Source organism: Herpailurus yagouaroundi, unplaced genomic scaffold (genome assembly GCF_014898765.1).
Source record: "Herpailurus yagouaroundi ecotype Mexico unplaced genomic scaffold, PumYag 139, whole genome shotgun sequence".
NCBI lineage: Eukaryota > Metazoa > Chordata > Mammalia > Carnivora > Felidae > Herpailurus > Herpailurus yagouaroundi.
This window is the reverse complement of record NW_024412394.1, coordinates 58,437,151-58,456,000: the sequence shown is the minus strand read 5'-3', so window position 1 is coordinate 58,456,000 and position 18,850 is coordinate 58,437,151. Positions and strand designations below refer to the sequence as shown.

The window sequence follows — 18,850 nt, the reverse complement described above, 5'->3', positions numbered from 1 at the left end:
CTCAGGTCATGGTCTCACATGGTCTCATGTGAGTTCGAGCCATCAGTGCAGAGCCCACTTCAGGTCCTCTGTCCCCTTCTCTCTCTGTCCCTCCCCTCGTCTTGCTCTCATGTGTGTGTGCTCTCTCTCTCAAAAATAAACATTAAGAAAAAAAAATTTTAATGATGTTTTGGCCCCCATCAAGGATAACAAGCAAGCTAGATTTGCATTACAGAGTCAGCAGGACTTTAAAAAGCAAGGATTTAAGAAGAGTCAAAAACGACTTTTGAAGGGTGCCTGGGTGGCTCGTTTGGTTAAATGTCCAACTCTTGATTTATCAGTTTGTCATAATCTTATGGTTGGGGAGATCAAGCCCTGCTTTGGGCTCCAAACTGACAGCATAGAGCCTGCTTGTGATTCTTTCTCTCCCTCTCTCTCTCTCTGCCCCTTCCCCCCAGCCCACTCTCAGTCTCTCTCTAAATAAATAAAGTTAAAAAAAATGATGAGATATTATTATGCCTGGTCACTGGGAATGTGAAGGTGCTACCAGAAGAGGAGAATAAGGGGGTTCTGAAAAGAGTTAAATTTTAATCTTGGACATTCTAAATGTAAATGTATCAGTGGAACATTTTAGAAATGTGAGGCCAGTGATAGAAATCTGGGATGATAAATTTTAAGAAAGATAGAGTTGCATAGTGTCTTGTGCTGCATGGAAGTTGTGTACCAAAGAAAAAAAACACACCTTTGGAACCAGACCTTTGGGTTTGTGATCTTTGAGAGAGAATGTAGCTGTCATTAGACATTATGGGGTGGGGGTTGACGCCGGATTGCAAAGAATTAAGCAAGTAGGTGCTGAGAAGAGGAGAATCTATATTACAGATACATGAAACAACCTCAGTGAAGGGGGTGTGGGGACATGCTGACCAAAGTAACTTTGGGGAGAAGTATAGTCTGTAAGACTAAAGGCGAAAGGAACTGCATGTAAGCACTGTACTCTAGTTGATAGATTTGATACTTAAGGTGGGTACAAGTTAACAATTCTGATACTGCTTTACTTGTATCTGGAATTAAACAATTCCACTAGATAGATACATCCATAGTAAATGGATGGCAGATATTTAGAGCCAGGTTTCTCATTGCTGGAGTGGGAATATACATATAAGCAAAGAGAGATTAGAATGATCCATGTGGTGATCAGAGACCTCATTATGAACTCATGTTTACCTTAACATAAATACACATAAATATTTATAGATATGTGGACTTGTGTGTGTGTGTGTGTGTGTGTGTGTGTAGGCTTTGTCAGTTAAGAGAGTCTATAAGCAATGACATCCCAGTTTCAGGGAGTTCACCTAGTGCCCAGATCTTTGTTTCTAATACTATTCTCCATTAAAAGGAACTAGGGCTCCTAGGAGAAATGATTGGGACAGGAAATAAACAAGATAGACCTGGAGCATCTTATAGTGCCAAAAAGTAAGGAAGTGCAAAAAAACCCAAAACAAAACCTACCTTTAATGGGGATGTGTCAGAGGGACATGGAACCCAACTGAAGCTAGAAGAATTTGTGCCAGAAAATGTTTTTTAAAAAGTAGTATTAGATTATAACCCAAAGTGTAAAATAAATATCTGCGGGTCCATACTGATATAAATAAATGATTGAATAAAAGAGAAGAGACAAATCTCTAATATGGAAGAATTTCATATAATTTATGTACCTAACTACATCCTCAAATAGGGAAAGCATAAATTTCCACTTCTTAGCTGTTGGTTGTGCATAAAGAGTTCCTTTTTCTTTCTTTTTTTTTTTTTTTAAGTTTTTAAAATTTATTTTGAGAGAGCACATGGAAGTGGGGAAGGGACAGAGAGAGGGAGAGAGAATCCCAGGCAGCTCTGTGTCGTCGGTGCAGAGTCTGTTGTGGGACTTGATCTCACGAACCTCTCATGAAACTGTGAGATCATGACCTGAGCAGAGATCAGGAGTAGGACGCTTAACTGACTAAGCCACCCAGGCATCCCGATAGTGACTTCCTTCTAATGTGTACATTGTGAAAAGGGCAGGGGGAAATAAGAGAAACCCAACAAACACTTCCTTTGCCAGGTGATTGAGATTAGTGTCAGCAGTGATAAATCACTAGGATTATGTACCTTTGATGTGATAGAATGAAATGGCACTTTCTGTCCTTCCTTCCAAAATCCCACAACACCAGTTTAAACATCAAATAAACATCAGACAAATTCCAGTAGAGGGTCAAGCAACAAAATAATACTTAAAATATATACATATATATATATATACACACACACACACACACATACATACAGTACTCTCAAAAACTGCTAAAGTCATCAAAACAGGGAAAGTCTGGAAAACTGCCACAGCCAAATGGAATCTAAGGAGACATGACAAGTAAATGTAAAGTTGTCTCCTGGATGAGAGCCTGGAACGGACAAAAGGACATTAGGAAAAAACTAGGAGATCTGAATAAACTACGGACTTCAGTTAATAATTATCTATTGATTCATTATTTATAACAATATACCATACTAATATAAAATGTTAATAACAAGGGAAACTGGGTGGGTGAGCGGTTGTCTTAGTCTGCTCAAGCTTCTCGAACAAAATAGCATAGATTGGGTCACTTAAACAGTAGGTGTTTATTTCTCACAGTTCTGGAAGCTGGAGAGTCCAAGATCAAACAGAGTGTCTGCCTTGATCATTTCCTTGATCAGCCATTTGTTTCCTGGCAAGCAGACAACTGCCTTCTCATTGTGTTCTCACGTGACAGACAGGTTACTGTTCTTCTTATAAGAATACTAATCCTAAAAAAAAAAAAAAAGAATACTAATCCTTTCATGGGGACCCCACCCTCATGACCTCATCTAAACCTAATTAACTCCCTAAAGTGCCACCTCCAAATACCATCACACGGGGGTTAGGGCTTCAGGATATGAATTTGGGGGGGACAAACATTCAGCCTGTAACATGGATGATGTGGTAACTATTATCTCTTCAGTTCTGTAAACTTAAAAAATGTTCCAAAAAATAGTCTACTTTAAGAAAGCAAAGGAATATAATTTGATAAAGGTTGTATCTACTTTTGTTTTTAAGAGAAATTTGAGCATACTAGTAAGTGATAGGACAGATTTATTGGAGGAGGACTGGTTAAAGGTGCAAAACAAAGTGTGAACTGTCAACTGAGTAGATGGGAAGCAAATGTGCAAGTGGTAGAGGTAGCGATAGAAAGGAGGGGTGCATTTTCCTCCAAGTTAGAAAAGGATTAGGAGGTAGAAAACCAAAATGCAGAGCAATTTTATCATGGAGTAGGAGAGAAGTTGACAGTGTCAGGTAAATCTTAGTAAGTTAGGTGTCAAGGTCTATGAGTTAGGGATGTAGATTTATTTAATGTAGAGATAACTTTACCTTGTTGATTAGTGACCATTATGTAAATAAATACCTGTTTTATTTGTACACTTTACATCTTGTTTACATCAGAAGGATTTGTAAAACTCAGAAATAAATAATTGGTATGTTTTCAAATAAATTAAAGGAGGAAGGAAAGGAAAGCTTGAGTATACATTTCCTAATATCAATTTTAAATGGTTTAGGGTTCAAATCTTGGCAGATGTTACCTATCTACATTAGTTAGGATACCCAGTTTACAAAATAAAACTTTTTGAAAATAAAGTACATAGAATAAATGAAAAAAAATTTAAATCTCTGTGAGGTCTTGGGCTTTGTACAAGTGGAAGGGATCACAGAACAGATCCTCTAGAGCCTGTCGGTAATCACTTGATTTAATGAAATGTTGCATCATAATGACTTGGATACAATTTTCTCAAATAGTAGTACTTAAATGTGTACACTCATATCATTTTGAGGAGATAGAGGATTGATAGTTAATAGTTTCTTCATTTGTATTTTCTTAGTGACAAAGGAGAGTTGTAACTGTACGTGTGTGTTTGTGTGTGGTATGAAAAAGTTGTAGGAACTTTTCACGTACACTTATGGTTTTATTAAAATATATCTTTTGATAAAGAAGTATCTATTACAGATAGTACAGATTAATAAAAATTCTTAAATCAGATGACCACTGTTAACATTCTTTGGTTATGGTATCCTTTTAACTTTTATGTATATTTAGAAATACATATATATTTGAACACATACATAACTTGTATCCCTTCTAAGCTGAATTACTGAAAAACAGAACAATATCATTCTAGAGCTGAAAAGATTAAAAAAATTTTTTTAATGTTTATTTATTTTTGAGAGAGCGTGAGCAGGAGAGGAGGAGAGTAATACATTAGGTATATAATTGAAGTTCTCTAATTGTAATATAGATGGGGGCCTAGGCCTTCCTGCCACTTAGTTCTTCCCCTCACCTGAAAACAAAACAAATATCTGGGTCCCTAAGCATCTCTAAGAGCTCTTACTAAAAATGATTTACCCCTTCTTCTAATATTCTACACTTGTTAAAGAAATATTGGTTTAATTTACTCTTTCATTTTCTAAGTCATTTTTTGTTTTCTGCAGTAAAAACTAGATTTTCATATGCCTTTCCAAAGGAATTCCCTTATAGGATGAACCATGTAAGTATATTATATAAAATAAAACTACTTGTCAAAGCTGTATATAAACTAGCTCCATTTTATGTTAGAATAAACTGAAACCTGTAAGTGGCAGTCTCGAGTACTACAAGAATATAAACCTTAAATCTAAAATTAAAGCTAAATTACTTCTACCAAAAAAAAAAAAAAAGTATGTAATAGCAGTGGTTATCTACCCTGGATGTTCATTAAATCGCTTTGGGAACTTTTTCATAATGCTGATATCAGGGCCTCTCCAGAGACCAACTAAAACAGAATTTTCATGCTTGAGGCCTGAGGACTGGTATTTTCTAAAATCTCTCAGGTGATACTAGTGTGCATCTAGGGCTGGGAACTACTAGAATGGAACAGTATGAAAACTATATTTGAAACTTTACATTAGTTTAGAAGATGAATTTCTATTAACGTTTTTAAGAGGCATGTCCTTTTTCTGCTTTGCAAGGGATTTCTTCATTCTATGTAAATTAGATTATTTTATTTCATTTTCAGTATTCTTTCCTTTTATTGATTTGTAATATATTAAGTAACACTTAAGTGGAGATCATTGCATTTTTGCATTTTGCATTTGTGAAGTGTATTGGAAAATCTGAAGTTTACACAGGATATTTTAAATTAAAAAAAATAGATACCCTTATATGGAACTGGCTTTTCCTCATAAGGATATAATCATAATTCCATTCATTGTAGTATAGTAAAAAGGTAATTTTTGTTGCATATGTTCATTTTCATATAAGCTGCTATGTGCTTGATTTAAAAAAATTTTAGTAAAAATTTGTGGTATTACTGTAATGTATATAAATTGTTAGACTAAGTAGACTGATTTGTTTCACATTGACATTTATAATCTTTTTATTTTTAAAACAGATATTAGAATGTGAATTCTATCTTTTAGAACTAATGGTAAGTATATTACTTCCTTGTGATTAATAGAATAAAACATGTTCAAATTTAGTGAAGTCAGAAATTATTTAAAGAAATGATTTGTAGGGAGGTGCATTTTAAAACCATCCAAGTGATACATGATGGTAAAATCATAGTACCTAGTAGCATCATCACCTATATCCTCTCAGAAGCCTGTAAAATAATTTGTATAGCCCACTTAGGATGGGAAAATTTTTCTGTACTATAGTAACTATAATAAAAGGATTACAAGCAAACTAGTCAGGACATTAAGCCACTGTAAATTATTTGCACAATTTGTGTATGTGTGTGGTGTTATTTAAAGATAGATTATGTCTTTGGCAGAATTCTCCTCCAGTTGGGAATTATGGATTTATAGGCTAATAAGAGGTTTCAGTGTGTTGCAGATGTGACACTTTGAGTCTCTAAGGGAATGGATGCTGACTGACTGCCAACCGATTTACCAAGGTATATTCCAGAGAGAGCACTGCCTTCACTATTATAGTAGAGTTTAGGGCTGCCATACTGCTTGCTTAACAGAATAAGAGGGAAGCAAGCATGAGTTAGAGAAATACATTTTGAAATACACAATTACAAATCAGTTGGGTAATGATAAGTTTTTGTGTTGTAATATATCTGTTTTTATACATACACATTTTTTAAACTGTTTCTAGGATTGTTGCTTGATAGTGTATCATCCTTATAGACCTTTGCTCCAGTATGTGCAGGACATGGGCCAAGAAGACATGTTGCTTCCCCTTGCATGGTAATTAGAACAGAAGTTATTCATAGTGTAATGTGTTATTAGCTAGGAAGGTTGACAACTGGATATGAAGTTTAGTGTTTTTAAAGTAATTAAGCTGGTGTCCCAAGATGTTGTATGTTAAATGAAATAATCTCCTTGTTGAATTTTAACTATATTGATATAAATGCTAAATTTGTAAGGATCTTTATTTGATTAATATTTCCATTAAAATTTGATTCTTATGAAAAACAGAGTACATAAAAATTAAGACATTATTTTTCAAATAGAATACTTCTGTTGGTATTCAACATACGTATTAGTTAATTATATAATTTCTGGTTTCCTCTTTGATTTTCTAATTTTTGAAAAATTGGAAAAATCCTTATATTGTAATTTATTGTAGGGTTTTAAGTTTTAGAATCTATTTAGCTGTAATTTTATTCATTAAAATATGCTTATGGTCATTTTCCTTGATATTTTTCACCTTTGTATTTGTACTTCAGTACTATTAAAGATATAAGTATGTACAAAGATGGGAAATCTGGTCCTCTCTGGGGGGAGATGTGCAATCATATAAGATAGTTCTGATTTCAGTAATAATATGATTTACATTTCTATAGGAGGATAGTGAATGATACCTACAGAACGGATCTTTGCCTACTGTATCCTCCTTTCATGATAGCTTTAGGTATGTAAGCATGGTATACCTTTATTAGTTAAATTGTTACAAGCATATTTAGATCATCTCAAAAGAAATTTCACGCTATTATACTTTATGTTGTTACATTTCATGAAGTAATAGACTAATCCTTGCATGTGAACTTTCAGTAATATGAAATGCAACTTTCATAAATTAGGATTATTGTCCCTCTCACCCCACTCTTTTGGTAAGTTTTTTTTTTTTTTAATCATTTAAAATAATTTTGACCAGTGTCTGAATAGAACATTTTTGTTTGTTTAGGAAGAAAAGTTCAGAATTAAGCCTATTAATATTACTTGTAACTTACATAGAATAACTGGGCCTTTTATTTCCTAAGCCCAACTAAGTCCTTAGAGGTGCAGTAAAGGAGCTCTGTAGTCAATGCTTTGCTGGAAGAATAAGTTAGCTACCATTTTATCTATCTGTAGAAGGCAGTGTAATGGGATAGAACACAATCTTTGGAGTTATATAGTCCTAAATTTAAACTTTGCTTACTTTACAATTGTGGGAAAAGTATTTAACCTGAGTTTGTTTTCTTAATTGCAAAATGTTGGGGATTCTAACTGCATACAGAATTGTTGCAAGAACTAAATGAACTATTAGTTGCAAGAACTAAATATCTTGTAGAGCACCTGTAATGCCTGCCATGTATTAAGCACTTACTAGTTTCTTTTTCCTATTGATTTCCATGATTCTGTCTTCTTGATTTTCCCCCTATTTTCTCACCACCTTACTTTTCATAAGTTTCTCTTTTTTCAGTTATTCCTTAAATGTTAATATTTCTCAGCCTTCTTACATTGGGGGTGGCAAATAGGTTATTATACTTTTGTAGTCCTGGATGTTCTCTGAAACCATTGTGTTTGGAAGGATTCTGAAGTGGAATCTGGGTTCATTGGGAAGGAACACATGGGTAAGAAGCAAGGAATAGCAGTCCATGTCCTGCAGTTTTGCACCCCTGCTATCTTTGTTCTTCCTGAGTAGTCTCACTGGGCCCCATGGTTTCTACTATTTCTTATGGCTTGAAACGTTTCAACTCCTTATTTAACCAAGGCCTTGCTCCTGAGCAGTTCTTTATATCTACCTTTTAGATAGCTCCACTTGGCGTCTCACTGGCACCTCAGACTCATGACCAGGACTGAACCTATCACTTTATCTAAGAAGATGTTCCTTTTAATGTCTTTGCTAGCTTGGTAAATAGCAGTAGTTAGTTACCTTAATTGGAAACCTGACCGTTAGACTCTTTCATCTCCCTCGATACTACATCTAGTTGGTAACCAATACCCGTTGTGCCTTCCTCTCAGTTGTCCTTTTGGTAATCTCATAGCCATCTTCTCACTGTTCAGGTGACCACAGCAGTCTCCTTACTGGTTAACTGGCATCTAGTATCCCTGTTCTCAGAGAGCCAGTCTGTCTGCCACAGTTGAGATAGGCTGGTGGTTCTCAACCAGAGATAATTTTGCTCCCCAGGGGATGTATGGCAATGTTTGGAGATGGTTTTGGTTATTACAAAATAACCACTGGGGCGGATACCACTGGCATCTAGTGTGTAGAAGCCAGAGATGTTGCTAAGCATCCTACAATGTACAGGCAGTCTCAAGTATCCAGCCCACAGTGTCAGTAGCACCAAGGTTGAGAAACCCTGAGCTAGGAAGAGCTTTTTATTTTATTATTTTTATTATTTTTTAATGTTTTATTTATTTTTGAGAAAGAGTGTGCACGTGAGGGAGCATGAGTGGGGGAAGGGCAGAGAGAAAGGGAGACACAGAATCTGAAGCAGGCTCCAGGCTCTGAGCTATCAGCACAGAGCCAGACATGGGACTTGGACTCGTGAACTGTGAGATCATGACCTGAGCCAAAGTCAGACATTTAACCAACTGAGCCACCCAGGCGCCCCAGGAAGAGCTTTTTCAAATCTTTCAGTTCTCCTCCCAGTTTCTGGATAAAATACATAGCTTCTTTTAACCTATACATACCATTCTCTGCTCCCACTCTCACCTTTTTTTTAAGACTTGGCTCAGATGTCTTTAGTGACACCCTCCCCATTCCCAAACTCCCTACATCACCTCAGTCCGGGTTTAGGATGTCTTCTCTGGTTCTGATTTACTCTGTGTATGCTCTGTTATGGCATTTTCCACTGTATTTCAGTTACCTGTTACTGTAATTTCAGTCCTTTGGCCTCTCAGTCTCTCCAGGACCTACACCCCACTTTACAGCTTCGTTTGACTTGGGGTAACCACTATGTCAGTTCCCATTTGAGTCACTGATTGCCTAAATTGACATCTTTAGCAAAATCATATGGGTAACTAAACCAGGGAATATAACTCAAGAAGCTGGTGTCTCAGGGTAGCCAAGCTGCTGGTAGGAATTATATCAGGGAAAATTGTGATGTAGATTGTTGTGTTGGGCTCTTTTACTCTCTTTGTTAGGTTATATTGTATGTAATGTGTATATGTAGTTGACCCTTGAACAACATGGATTTGAATTGTATAGGTCTACTTATACACAGGTTTGGGTTTTTTTTTATAGAACTGTAAATCTATTTTCCTTATAATTGTCTTAACATTTTTTTTTCTAGCTTAGTTTATTTAAGAACAAAGTATATAATACATATACAAAATATGTGTTAATCGACTATTTATCAGTAAGGCTTCCAGTCAATAGTAGGTTATTAGTAGTTAAGTTTTGCGGGAGTCAAAAGTTACATGCAATTTTTTTTTTTAATATTTATTTATTTTTGGGAGAGTGCAAGCCACGGAGGGCTGGTGAGAAGGGGACAGAGGATCCTAAGTGGGTTCTTCAGTGACAAGTTGACAGCAGTGAACCTCATATGGGGCTCATACTCCCAAACCCGTGAGATCATGACCTGCACCAAAGTCAGATGCTCAACCGACTGAGCCACCCAGGTGCCCCTTCATGCAGATTTTTTTAACTGCAGAGGGGGTTAGTGCCCCTAAGCCCCATGTTGTTTGAAGGTCAACTGTAATTATATTGTATATGATGCATTACATTTTTTTCTAGGCTCTATTTGATTATAACACTGAGTTCTATACCTGGGTGCCTGGTGTTCACCTGACTTGATCCTATCTAATAACTTAAAACAGAGGCAGCACTGCTTTTAATTGAAATATTAAAACATAATTTATTGAAATATATCAGCATATTATTGTTGTTTTTGTTGTTTTTCTCTTTAATATGTCAAACTGACTTTGGGTGTATTTTTACCACTCACCACTGTTCAGGGATCATTTCCCTGCTCTAGTTTCTTCACTGGATTTTTTCCTAACATGCCCTCACAAACAAGTATACCATGGCTGGCACACAGTAAGGAGCAGTAGATATCAAGAACCTTAATACAGTCTATTAATTTTTTCTGTTTGTGTTATATTAAATTGATGGGATGGTCACTGGTAACTTTTAGATGAGTTTATGTCATTTTTATAAGGAATATTGGAAAATGCAGATGAATATTTTAAGTGAAAATCTTACCTTTAGCCCTAAGTCCCTACATTTCATGTTTGCAGTTAAACATGGGCCTTTCTCTCATTTTCTTTCCAGCTTGTCTACATGTAGCCTGTGTTGTACAGCAGAAAGATGCCAGACAGTGGTTTGCTGAACTTTCTGTGGATATGGAGAAGGTAGTCTTTAAAATTCCCTTAATTGAATATAAGCTTGAACATTTTAAAGTTAATGTGATATTTACTTAACATGAGTCTAAAATCGTATGCTGTCCACCAGGCTAAGATGATTTTTGGTAAAAATATTAAGAAACATGTTTGGTGAGAAGAATTGATATTGACTGTTTAGGTTATATTTGTCTTTTGGGTTTACACTTAAACAGAATGGTAAACTTTTGGTTTTCTTAGTTGCAAAGCTACCCCTCATTTCTAGGATTATTGTAAAAGCTACCTGGAGACTGCTAAATACCACTGTAAACTTTTGTAACACAGCCTGCCTCCTGACAAAGTGGGTTTTGCCCTTTTTTTCTACCTTTTCTGCTGCAATGTTGATAGCATTAGATCAATCCAAGTGTAGTCTACTCAGATGAGAAAGAAAGGGCTAATTGGGAAATGGATACAATGGATTTTGTAGCTGCCAGTTTTTGAGCACCTTAACTCATATGTAATTAACGGAGAAACAAAACGACGACTTTGGTGCACCACCTCCCACCGAATTGTTTGAAACAATTGGTGTTACAGGAATGTACTCTGTAGTGGCATACTCTATCATGATTTAGACCTCTGTTCCAGTTTCCTGTTTTGTTTTGGTTTAAGATATTAGCAGATAGAAGGAAACCAACTGCAGAGATGGATAAGGATGGACAAGGTATGCATATTAAAAGATGAGAGGGTTGAAGGAGAAGCCTACAGAGCAGTGCGGTAAAAATACTGCTTTCACATTTATCAGGATTGTCTAATCTAACCCGAATACTTAAGGACAGAGATTCTGTCTTCACTGTTTCCTCAGGATGTGTGTTCTTTACATAGTACATGTTGCTTGATACTGCTACTGAGAACTTTTCAATATTTCCTTCTAGATTTTGGAAATAATCAGGGTTATTTTGAAACTGTATGAGCAGTGGAAGAATTTTGATGAGAGAAAAGAGATGGCAACTATTCTTAGTAAGATGCCGAAACCAAAACCTCCTCCAAACAGGTACTTTATAGACTTTAATTATGGATTTCATTTCATTATGTATTTCATACACATTTTCATATTTTTCCATAGATTATGTTGTATTGTTTTCATGAAATTTCTTCCAAAACTTCATGATACATATAACTTTTTTTCAATCTGACTTGATAGATTGACAGTGTCTCATTTAAAAAAATACATTAATCTGATCCTCTGTTAACTTCCTAATGCAATGGCAGGTCTCTTACAGGTATCCCTCAACATATTGCTATATACTGCACATAAATTCAAGCAGAACTAGTTCATCTGAAATTCAGGAATAAAGAATTCTGTAGTATCCCATGTCATTTCAACTCTACCTTTCCCCCTCACCCTCCACTATTGGCTATTACCCTGTTTCATAAATTTCCGTAGTGACCTGATATTGTAAAGATAAATAAAGAATTTTGGCTTTTGAGGGACTTGAAGAACTGTGGCATATAGTACCATAATTTTGCTAAATATGAATCACTTGTACTAAGAGTTTTTTGGTTTTTTTTTTTTTTTGGTTGGTGTTTTTTATGGGATCTATTCATTTAACTCAGTGGTTCTCAGCTCTCACATCAGATCATTTAGAGTAGGAAAAAAGGTGAAGGGAAATAAAGCAATGCTACCCATCTTAATCATTTATCAAGAAAAATAAGTTATAGAATGTATCAAGATAGATTTGTAGATCTGATAAGTTAATGTTACCATTTGGAAAAAATTAACTTACGCAAGGAGCTGTTTAAGGCATTCATTCAAACAGCTACCTTTGGATGCATTTTTTGCAGAAATTCCCTGAGTGATTCTCCAATAGTGGCAGGGCCTGAAGCTGCAAGATGATGATGGACAAGATAAGGCAATAATCCTATTGCCACAGTTACTGGTATTTTTCAGTTTTAGTTATTTTTAAGTATTCAGCATTTTCCAGGAAATTGCCATTTTTATTTTCTGACTCATAAATAAAAGTTTGCTGTATTTACATGTGATTTTATTACGCCTTTGGACAGTCATTTTTTCAGAAGAACACTTCTTGATTTTCATATTTGGTAGGAATAAGATTTTATATATAAGATTTAATTTTACAGGAAATTTGTTCAGAAAAAGCTCTAATCTCTATGTTGAGTGATACCTGTAATGACAGTGAAATCCCGTACCCTTATTTAAATGTTTTGAATGTATGTGGACGCTAACTTCCAGAATACTTATAATGTGTGAGGGCACCAAGTTATGGAAGAATAAAAACATAAAACCAAATGTTAGTCTTCTGTATTTTAATTTTGCAATCTGTGTCAGACAATCAGGAGTGTCTTTGTTTTGTAGAGTTTTACCATAGAGTAACTAACTTTAAAAATTAGTTGGCTTATCAGGGTGTTGAAAATGAGTCTTTTAATTGGTATAAAATCTCTTTCTTCCCCACTTGAACAGTGAAGGAGAGCAGGGTCCAAATGGAAGTCAGAACTCTAGCTACAGCCAATCTTAAAACATTCCGAAGAATTCCGTAGTGGACCAGTTGGAAATAAACCATTGGACAGATTTCAGTTATGTCTTCAATGGAACACAAATGAAAATGAATAGCTTGTTTCTGTCAAGCATATTGGGAAGTGATTTTATTTTTGCAAAATAAGTTTTACCTTACCTGATTTGATTCTAGTACATAATTGATTGAAATCTCTTGATTATAAAAGTTTGGAAAGGTTCTAAGGGGACCTACAGACAGACATACATAGACATTTCAAAATTAATAACTTTTGATTAGTATAATTTTTCTTAATTTGGATAATAGAAATTATAGCTTTTTATTAAGCCAGGAAACATGAAGCATAATTTGTCTAAAATTCTCTTTGGTCATTGAAGGACCAAAAAAAGACATAAAAAGTCAAATATATGAGGGTTTTTTTCCCTCCTTAAGTTAAACTTTAAAACTGTATTTAAGGAATCAAATCTTACAAAATCCTGGAAGATTTTGGTAACGATATTGATAATTTCAGGGAAATTAATCAAGTACCTATTGATTTAAAAGTGTATTTTATTCGTAGTTTTAGTATCTTGCCATGGAAGATACTAGCCCAGCCTAGCAGAAAAGTGCAATATGTATAGCATACTTTGACATTTTAAAAGTTATATTAATTCCATAACCATTTTGAAATGCTGGGCAAACAAAAAAAAAAAAAATCCTACATGACCTTATTTGCATTTGATTCACAGTTAATCAGGCATTTTGAAAGTTAATTGGATAAAACACCATGATATGGTTGAAATTTGGTAACATTTTAATGTTAATTTTTACTCTACTGTGAAAAGTTTTTATATGACATACACTCCCTAGTTTATTTTTGTGTCTTAGTGTGGATTTACAAATTTACTACAGGTATCCTGAGCCAGGAACACAATCAGGTTTCAGGCCAGTTTGATACTGGCCATTCTTAATTCTCATGAGTGTAGGACTTGGACAAATTGTTATGTCAGTGGGACTGTGCTGTCTGTGGAACTTAATCATTTTCTTCAGATTTGAAGGAGAGTGATGAAATTTGAAGTCATAGGATATTGATGTACAATTTAAGGATTAAGTTTTTTTATAAATCAATTGTGAACAATGGATTATTAAATTAAGTGTTGACTTCCTAGTATGAAACTTCAAGAATAAAAGTAATGTTCTCCAGTTTATGACTAATGTCTTGAATTTATCATTTTGAATCTGCCTATGTTTTCCGAGTGTCCTTCCTTTAGACGAGTTTTAAAGTCTTCTATAGTTTGTCAAGTGGGTAATTCAAATGGCTCTTAGACTGTAGAGTTTTGCTTCCTTGTGGAGAGGATCAGATAAGTTGGGGTAAAGTGGTAAAGTGGTACTGTAAAGTCAGTACCAATGATAAACGTAGGTCTTACGGGCTTACGGGCAGAATAAGAAATAAGGAAAAATGCTCTCCTCAGGTCTGAAGGAATTAAGGTTGGGTTTGAGTTGGAAGAGCGTAGTGATTATATATCACAACCACTGACTTAACCTTAAGTTTTTTTTTAAGCCTACCTATATTCTTTTAAAATTTTTATTTTGAAAGTTAGTACATATGACTTGTTTTGTTTTCACCCTCTTATTATAGAAAATTTAAAGCAACATATACAAGAGTAAATAAAATTCTGTAATGAACCTCCATGTATTTATTACCCAGTTTCCATAATGACCAGTTCATGGCCAATTTCATTTCACCTAAATTTGCGTCAACTTCCCACAACATGCATATTATTTTGAAGCAAATGCAAGATACCATATTTCCTCTATAATTATTTCAGTGTGTATTCCTAAAGATAATGGCTCTTAGAAAAAAATTTTATACCTAGAGAATTAGTTAAAATAATATTGTACTACCAAATATTCATTGTTCATATTTTCAGTTACAAATACCATGAAAAATAAATAATTCTGGTCAGGATCAGCACCAGACATTGCAACTGATTGATAAATCCTTTAAGTCTTTTAAAATTCATGGATTCCTCTTGTCTTATTTTTTAAATTCCCCTTTTTGGTTTGGTTATCTACGGAGGGTTTCCCACCATATGGATCTTACTAAATGTATCTTTGAAGTGCCATTTAACATGCTCCTTTTTCTGTATTTTCTATAAATTGGTAGTTGAATGTAAAGGCTTGATCAAGTTCAAAAAAATTTTTTTTCGAGAGGGTAGACTACTGTTAAAGGTGTCTTCCACAGACAGCATATCATGGCTGGTTGTTGCTTTCTGTGACTTATCACCTACTGATGATAAGTTGTTAAAAAAAAAGAGTTGTAGACTGTACTGTCCAGTGTGACAGCCACTAGGTACATTTGGCTGTTGAACACTGAATGTGTGGCTAGTCAGAACTGAGATGTGCTGTAAATGTAAAAATACATGTTAGATTCAATACATAATACAAAAGAATGTAAAATATCTAACATTTTAAATGACAGGACCAAATAAAACACGATTAAAATTAAATTCACCTCTTTTTAAAATGTAAGACAATTCAAAATCACATAATGGCTTTAATTCTGTTGGACTGTGCACTGTAAGACAAGGGAAATGTTAAGACTCCTGACCCATTCTCCCTACTGCTTGAGCATTCCTGCCCCCCAGAGCAACTTTTAGTTATTTCTTTGCTGTTATGTTAACTTCCACATTTACAAGTAACAAGCTTATAGCTTTTATTGGGCACTTAGGTGACAAGAATGTTCTTGGGTTTCTACATGATGAAGTCATTTAATTCTCAGAACAATTATTGTAGAGACGAGAAATGTCACAGGTCAAGAGTGACGAGCTTGGATTAGGTTCTAATTATTTTATTTTTAATTTTAAAAATGTTTATTTATTTTGAGAGAGAGAGAGAGAGAGAGAGAGAGAATCCCAAGTAGCCCCCACACTGTTAGTGCAGAGCCTGATGCAGGGCTCAAATTCACGAGCTGAAAGCACCAGTTGGATGCTTAACCAACTGAGCCACCCAAGCACCCCAGATTAGGTTCTCTCTCTCTTTTTTTTTTTTTTTTTTGGAGAGAGAGAGAGCATACACAATTGGGGAAGGGGCAGAGGGGTGGGGAGCAGAGGATCCAAAGTGGGCTCTGTGCTGACAGCAGAGAGCCCAATGTGGGGCTCGAACCTGTGAACCATGAGATCATGACTTAAGCCAAAGTCTGGTGCTTAACCTACTGAGCCACCCAGGTGCCCCAGGTTCTAATTCTTAAAACCTGGGTAGCTGCCCGACGCCCCCCCCCCCCCATGTTCTTAATTACCTTACTGCTTCCTATGTTTACCCTCCAGCTTTTTATTTTGATTTTTTTCCCAATAGTAAAATTATCTATTAACTTCCTAACTTTCCTATGGAAAATGAAGATTTCACTTTCTCACACACCTCCCTCTATTCTCTTGCTTCCACTTCCTCACCAACCTGGTTCTACATTAAGACTTCTACTCCCATTGTCTTCCCAATTGTGTAATTTTTGTTAAATTCATACTCAGTGTATATCAAGTATATATGTATAATGTGTTCTGTAGTGTACTGTGGTTACATTTCTTTTAGAATATTTTTGGCTTTCTGAAAGGTTAGTAATGCCTTCGTTGTAATTTGCTCAATTTACTTTGTACATTTTATTAATTTGTCACCAGAATCATTTATAATTCATTTACTCCCTAAGTCACTCATAGGGAGACATTCTTCCCTGGGTCCTTTATCTTTGTTTAGGTATACAAGATATGAGGAATACACTTCTTTTTCTTTGCCTTTGTTTTAATGTTTTTTTTTTTTCATTTTTATTAATCCTCGTCAGCTGTGTCTAATCTGTTAAGCCCATCTACTGGGTTTTTAATTTCAGTTATTCTTAAATTCTAGAATTTGTTTGATACTTTTTTGTAGTTTCCAACTACTTATTACTTCCATTAATAATTTTTGTCATCTAAGTTATTGAAAATACAAAGCATAGGTATTTTAAAAGTCTGGGGGCAGGGGGTGCCCAGGTGGCTCAGTTGGTTAAGCATCTGACTTCGGCTCAGGTCATGATTTCACAGTTCATGGGTTTGAGCCCCACGTGGGGCCCTGGGCTGACAGCTCAGAGCCTGGAGTCTACTTCAGATTCTGTGTCTGCCTCTCCTCTGCTCTCTCTCTCTCTCAAAAATAACATTGAAAACAATATAAAGTCTGTCTGAAAATGCCAACATGTCAATTATATGTAGATTTGTTTTTAATTTTTTTTATGTTTCAATTGTGAGGTCCTATTTACTGCCATTTCTTTTTTTTTTTTTTTTAATTTTTTTTTTTCAACGTTTATTTATTTATTTTTGGGACAGAGAGAGACAGAGCATGAACGGGGGAGGGGCAGAGAGAGAGGGAGACACAGAATCAGAAACAGGCTCCAGGCTCTGAGCCATCAGCCCAGAGCCCGACGCGGGGCTCGAACTCACGGACCGCGAGATCGTGACCTGGCTGAAGTCGGACGCTTAACCGACTGCGCCACCCAGGCGCCCCAACTGCCATTTCTTTAGTAAAAGGTGAAAGATTTATGCGATCTGAAGAGAAACCAGAGTATTATTTACTGCCATTTCTAATAAATGTTATAGAATTCCGAACATTGAATACAAAGAAATGTAGAGAATATTTATGGCTCTGGCTCAGGGGTCTATAAACTATGTTTCATGGGCCAAATCTCACCTGCCATCTAGTTTTGTCTGGCCATTGAGCTAAGAATGTTTGCCATATTTTTAAATGGTTGAAAATAATGAAAAGAAGAATATTTGGCAACACGTGAAATAGAAAATTTGAGCCTAAGTGGCCATAGTTTTGTTAGGATACAGCCACACTCATTCCTTTATGTGTTGTCTGTGGTTGCTTTGTGCTACAGTAGCAGAGTTGAATAGTTGCAACAAAGACCTTATGGCCCACAAACCTAAAAAATTCATTACTGCCAACCCTTTGCTCTAGCTAGCTAATGATGTCTTTCTCTAAGAGGGGATTTACTTCTGGTAGGCTCCTAAGATCACCTTAATTCATTCAGTGATTTAGTGGATTCGAAGCTGGTCTTACATTTTTATGAGGGTTGGACAATTTCTGGTTCACCTTTACTCCTAAGGTATAGTTTCCCAGGGGTTCCAACTAAACATCTGGTGTATTTACCCAGGGTCTTTACCCAGGTTCTTATTCCTGGATGGGCCCAGTAGTTCAACGGCAGTTTCCCTTCTCTCCGAGAGATTCTCTCTCTCTTCAAATCTTCCCACCTTCTTATGTTTGTCCTAGTAATATTTGTTTATATAGATCAATAAATAAGATTTGTTTAAAGGCATGAAGGAACTACTAAAGCAGTGAGGCTTTGAAGAGCTATACTCCAGGGAAAAGGAAAGCTATAGAGGATGAACCAATATTGGAACGTGCCTGTGTGTGTGTTTATTTTCCACCTCTTCTAGCTCCTGCTAGAAATAGACGGACATTATCAGAAATAGAAGTTCGAGGTGGTCACATCATTCCTACCCCAAATTTTCCAATGGCTTAATAATATCAAACCAAGTCCTTATAGTTGCTTCCTAGGCCTTACATGACCTCAATGACTACATAAATGAGACTGAACATATTTGGGTCTGAAGAGGCACAGATGGAAGAAAGCACAAAGTTGTTTTACCACTAGTGCACTAACAAACATAGGAGTTGACATTCCAAAGGCATATATTCATGCTAGTAACAGTTATTTACATTTAAATTTTTTTCATATTTTCATTATTTTTAATTGAGATATAATTACAGAAAATGTATGTTT

General features: G+C 35.5%; 1 protein-coding gene across 2 annotated transcripts in view; it reads left to right on the top strand.

Moving 5' to 3' along the window:
* CCNC (cyclin C) overlaps nucleotides 1-14,250 on the top strand; it is a 28,972-nt gene extending 14,722 nt beyond the window's left edge. The window contains exons 6-12 of one of the 2 annotated variants that reach the window (XM_040474249.1): nucleotides 4,514-4,569; nucleotides 5,452-5,487; nucleotides 6,162-6,253; nucleotides 6,853-6,920; nucleotides 10,488-10,567; nucleotides 11,467-11,585; nucleotides 13,014-14,250. In XM_040474249.1, the coding sequence (XP_040330183.1) occupies nucleotides 4,514-4,569; nucleotides 5,452-5,487; nucleotides 6,162-6,253; nucleotides 6,853-6,920; nucleotides 10,488-10,567; nucleotides 11,467-11,585; nucleotides 13,014-13,068 (506 nt within the window). In that variant the 3' untranslated portion in view covers nucleotides 13,069-14,250. Of the gene's footprint in view, nucleotides 1-4,513; nucleotides 4,570-5,451; nucleotides 5,488-6,161; nucleotides 6,254-6,852; nucleotides 6,921-10,487; nucleotides 10,568-11,466; nucleotides 11,586-12,376; nucleotides 12,843-13,013 lie in introns of those variants that run through there. The other variant, XM_040474250.1, reaches the window with a different exon arrangement.
* Nucleotides 14,251-18,850: the final 4,600 nt, after the last annotated feature.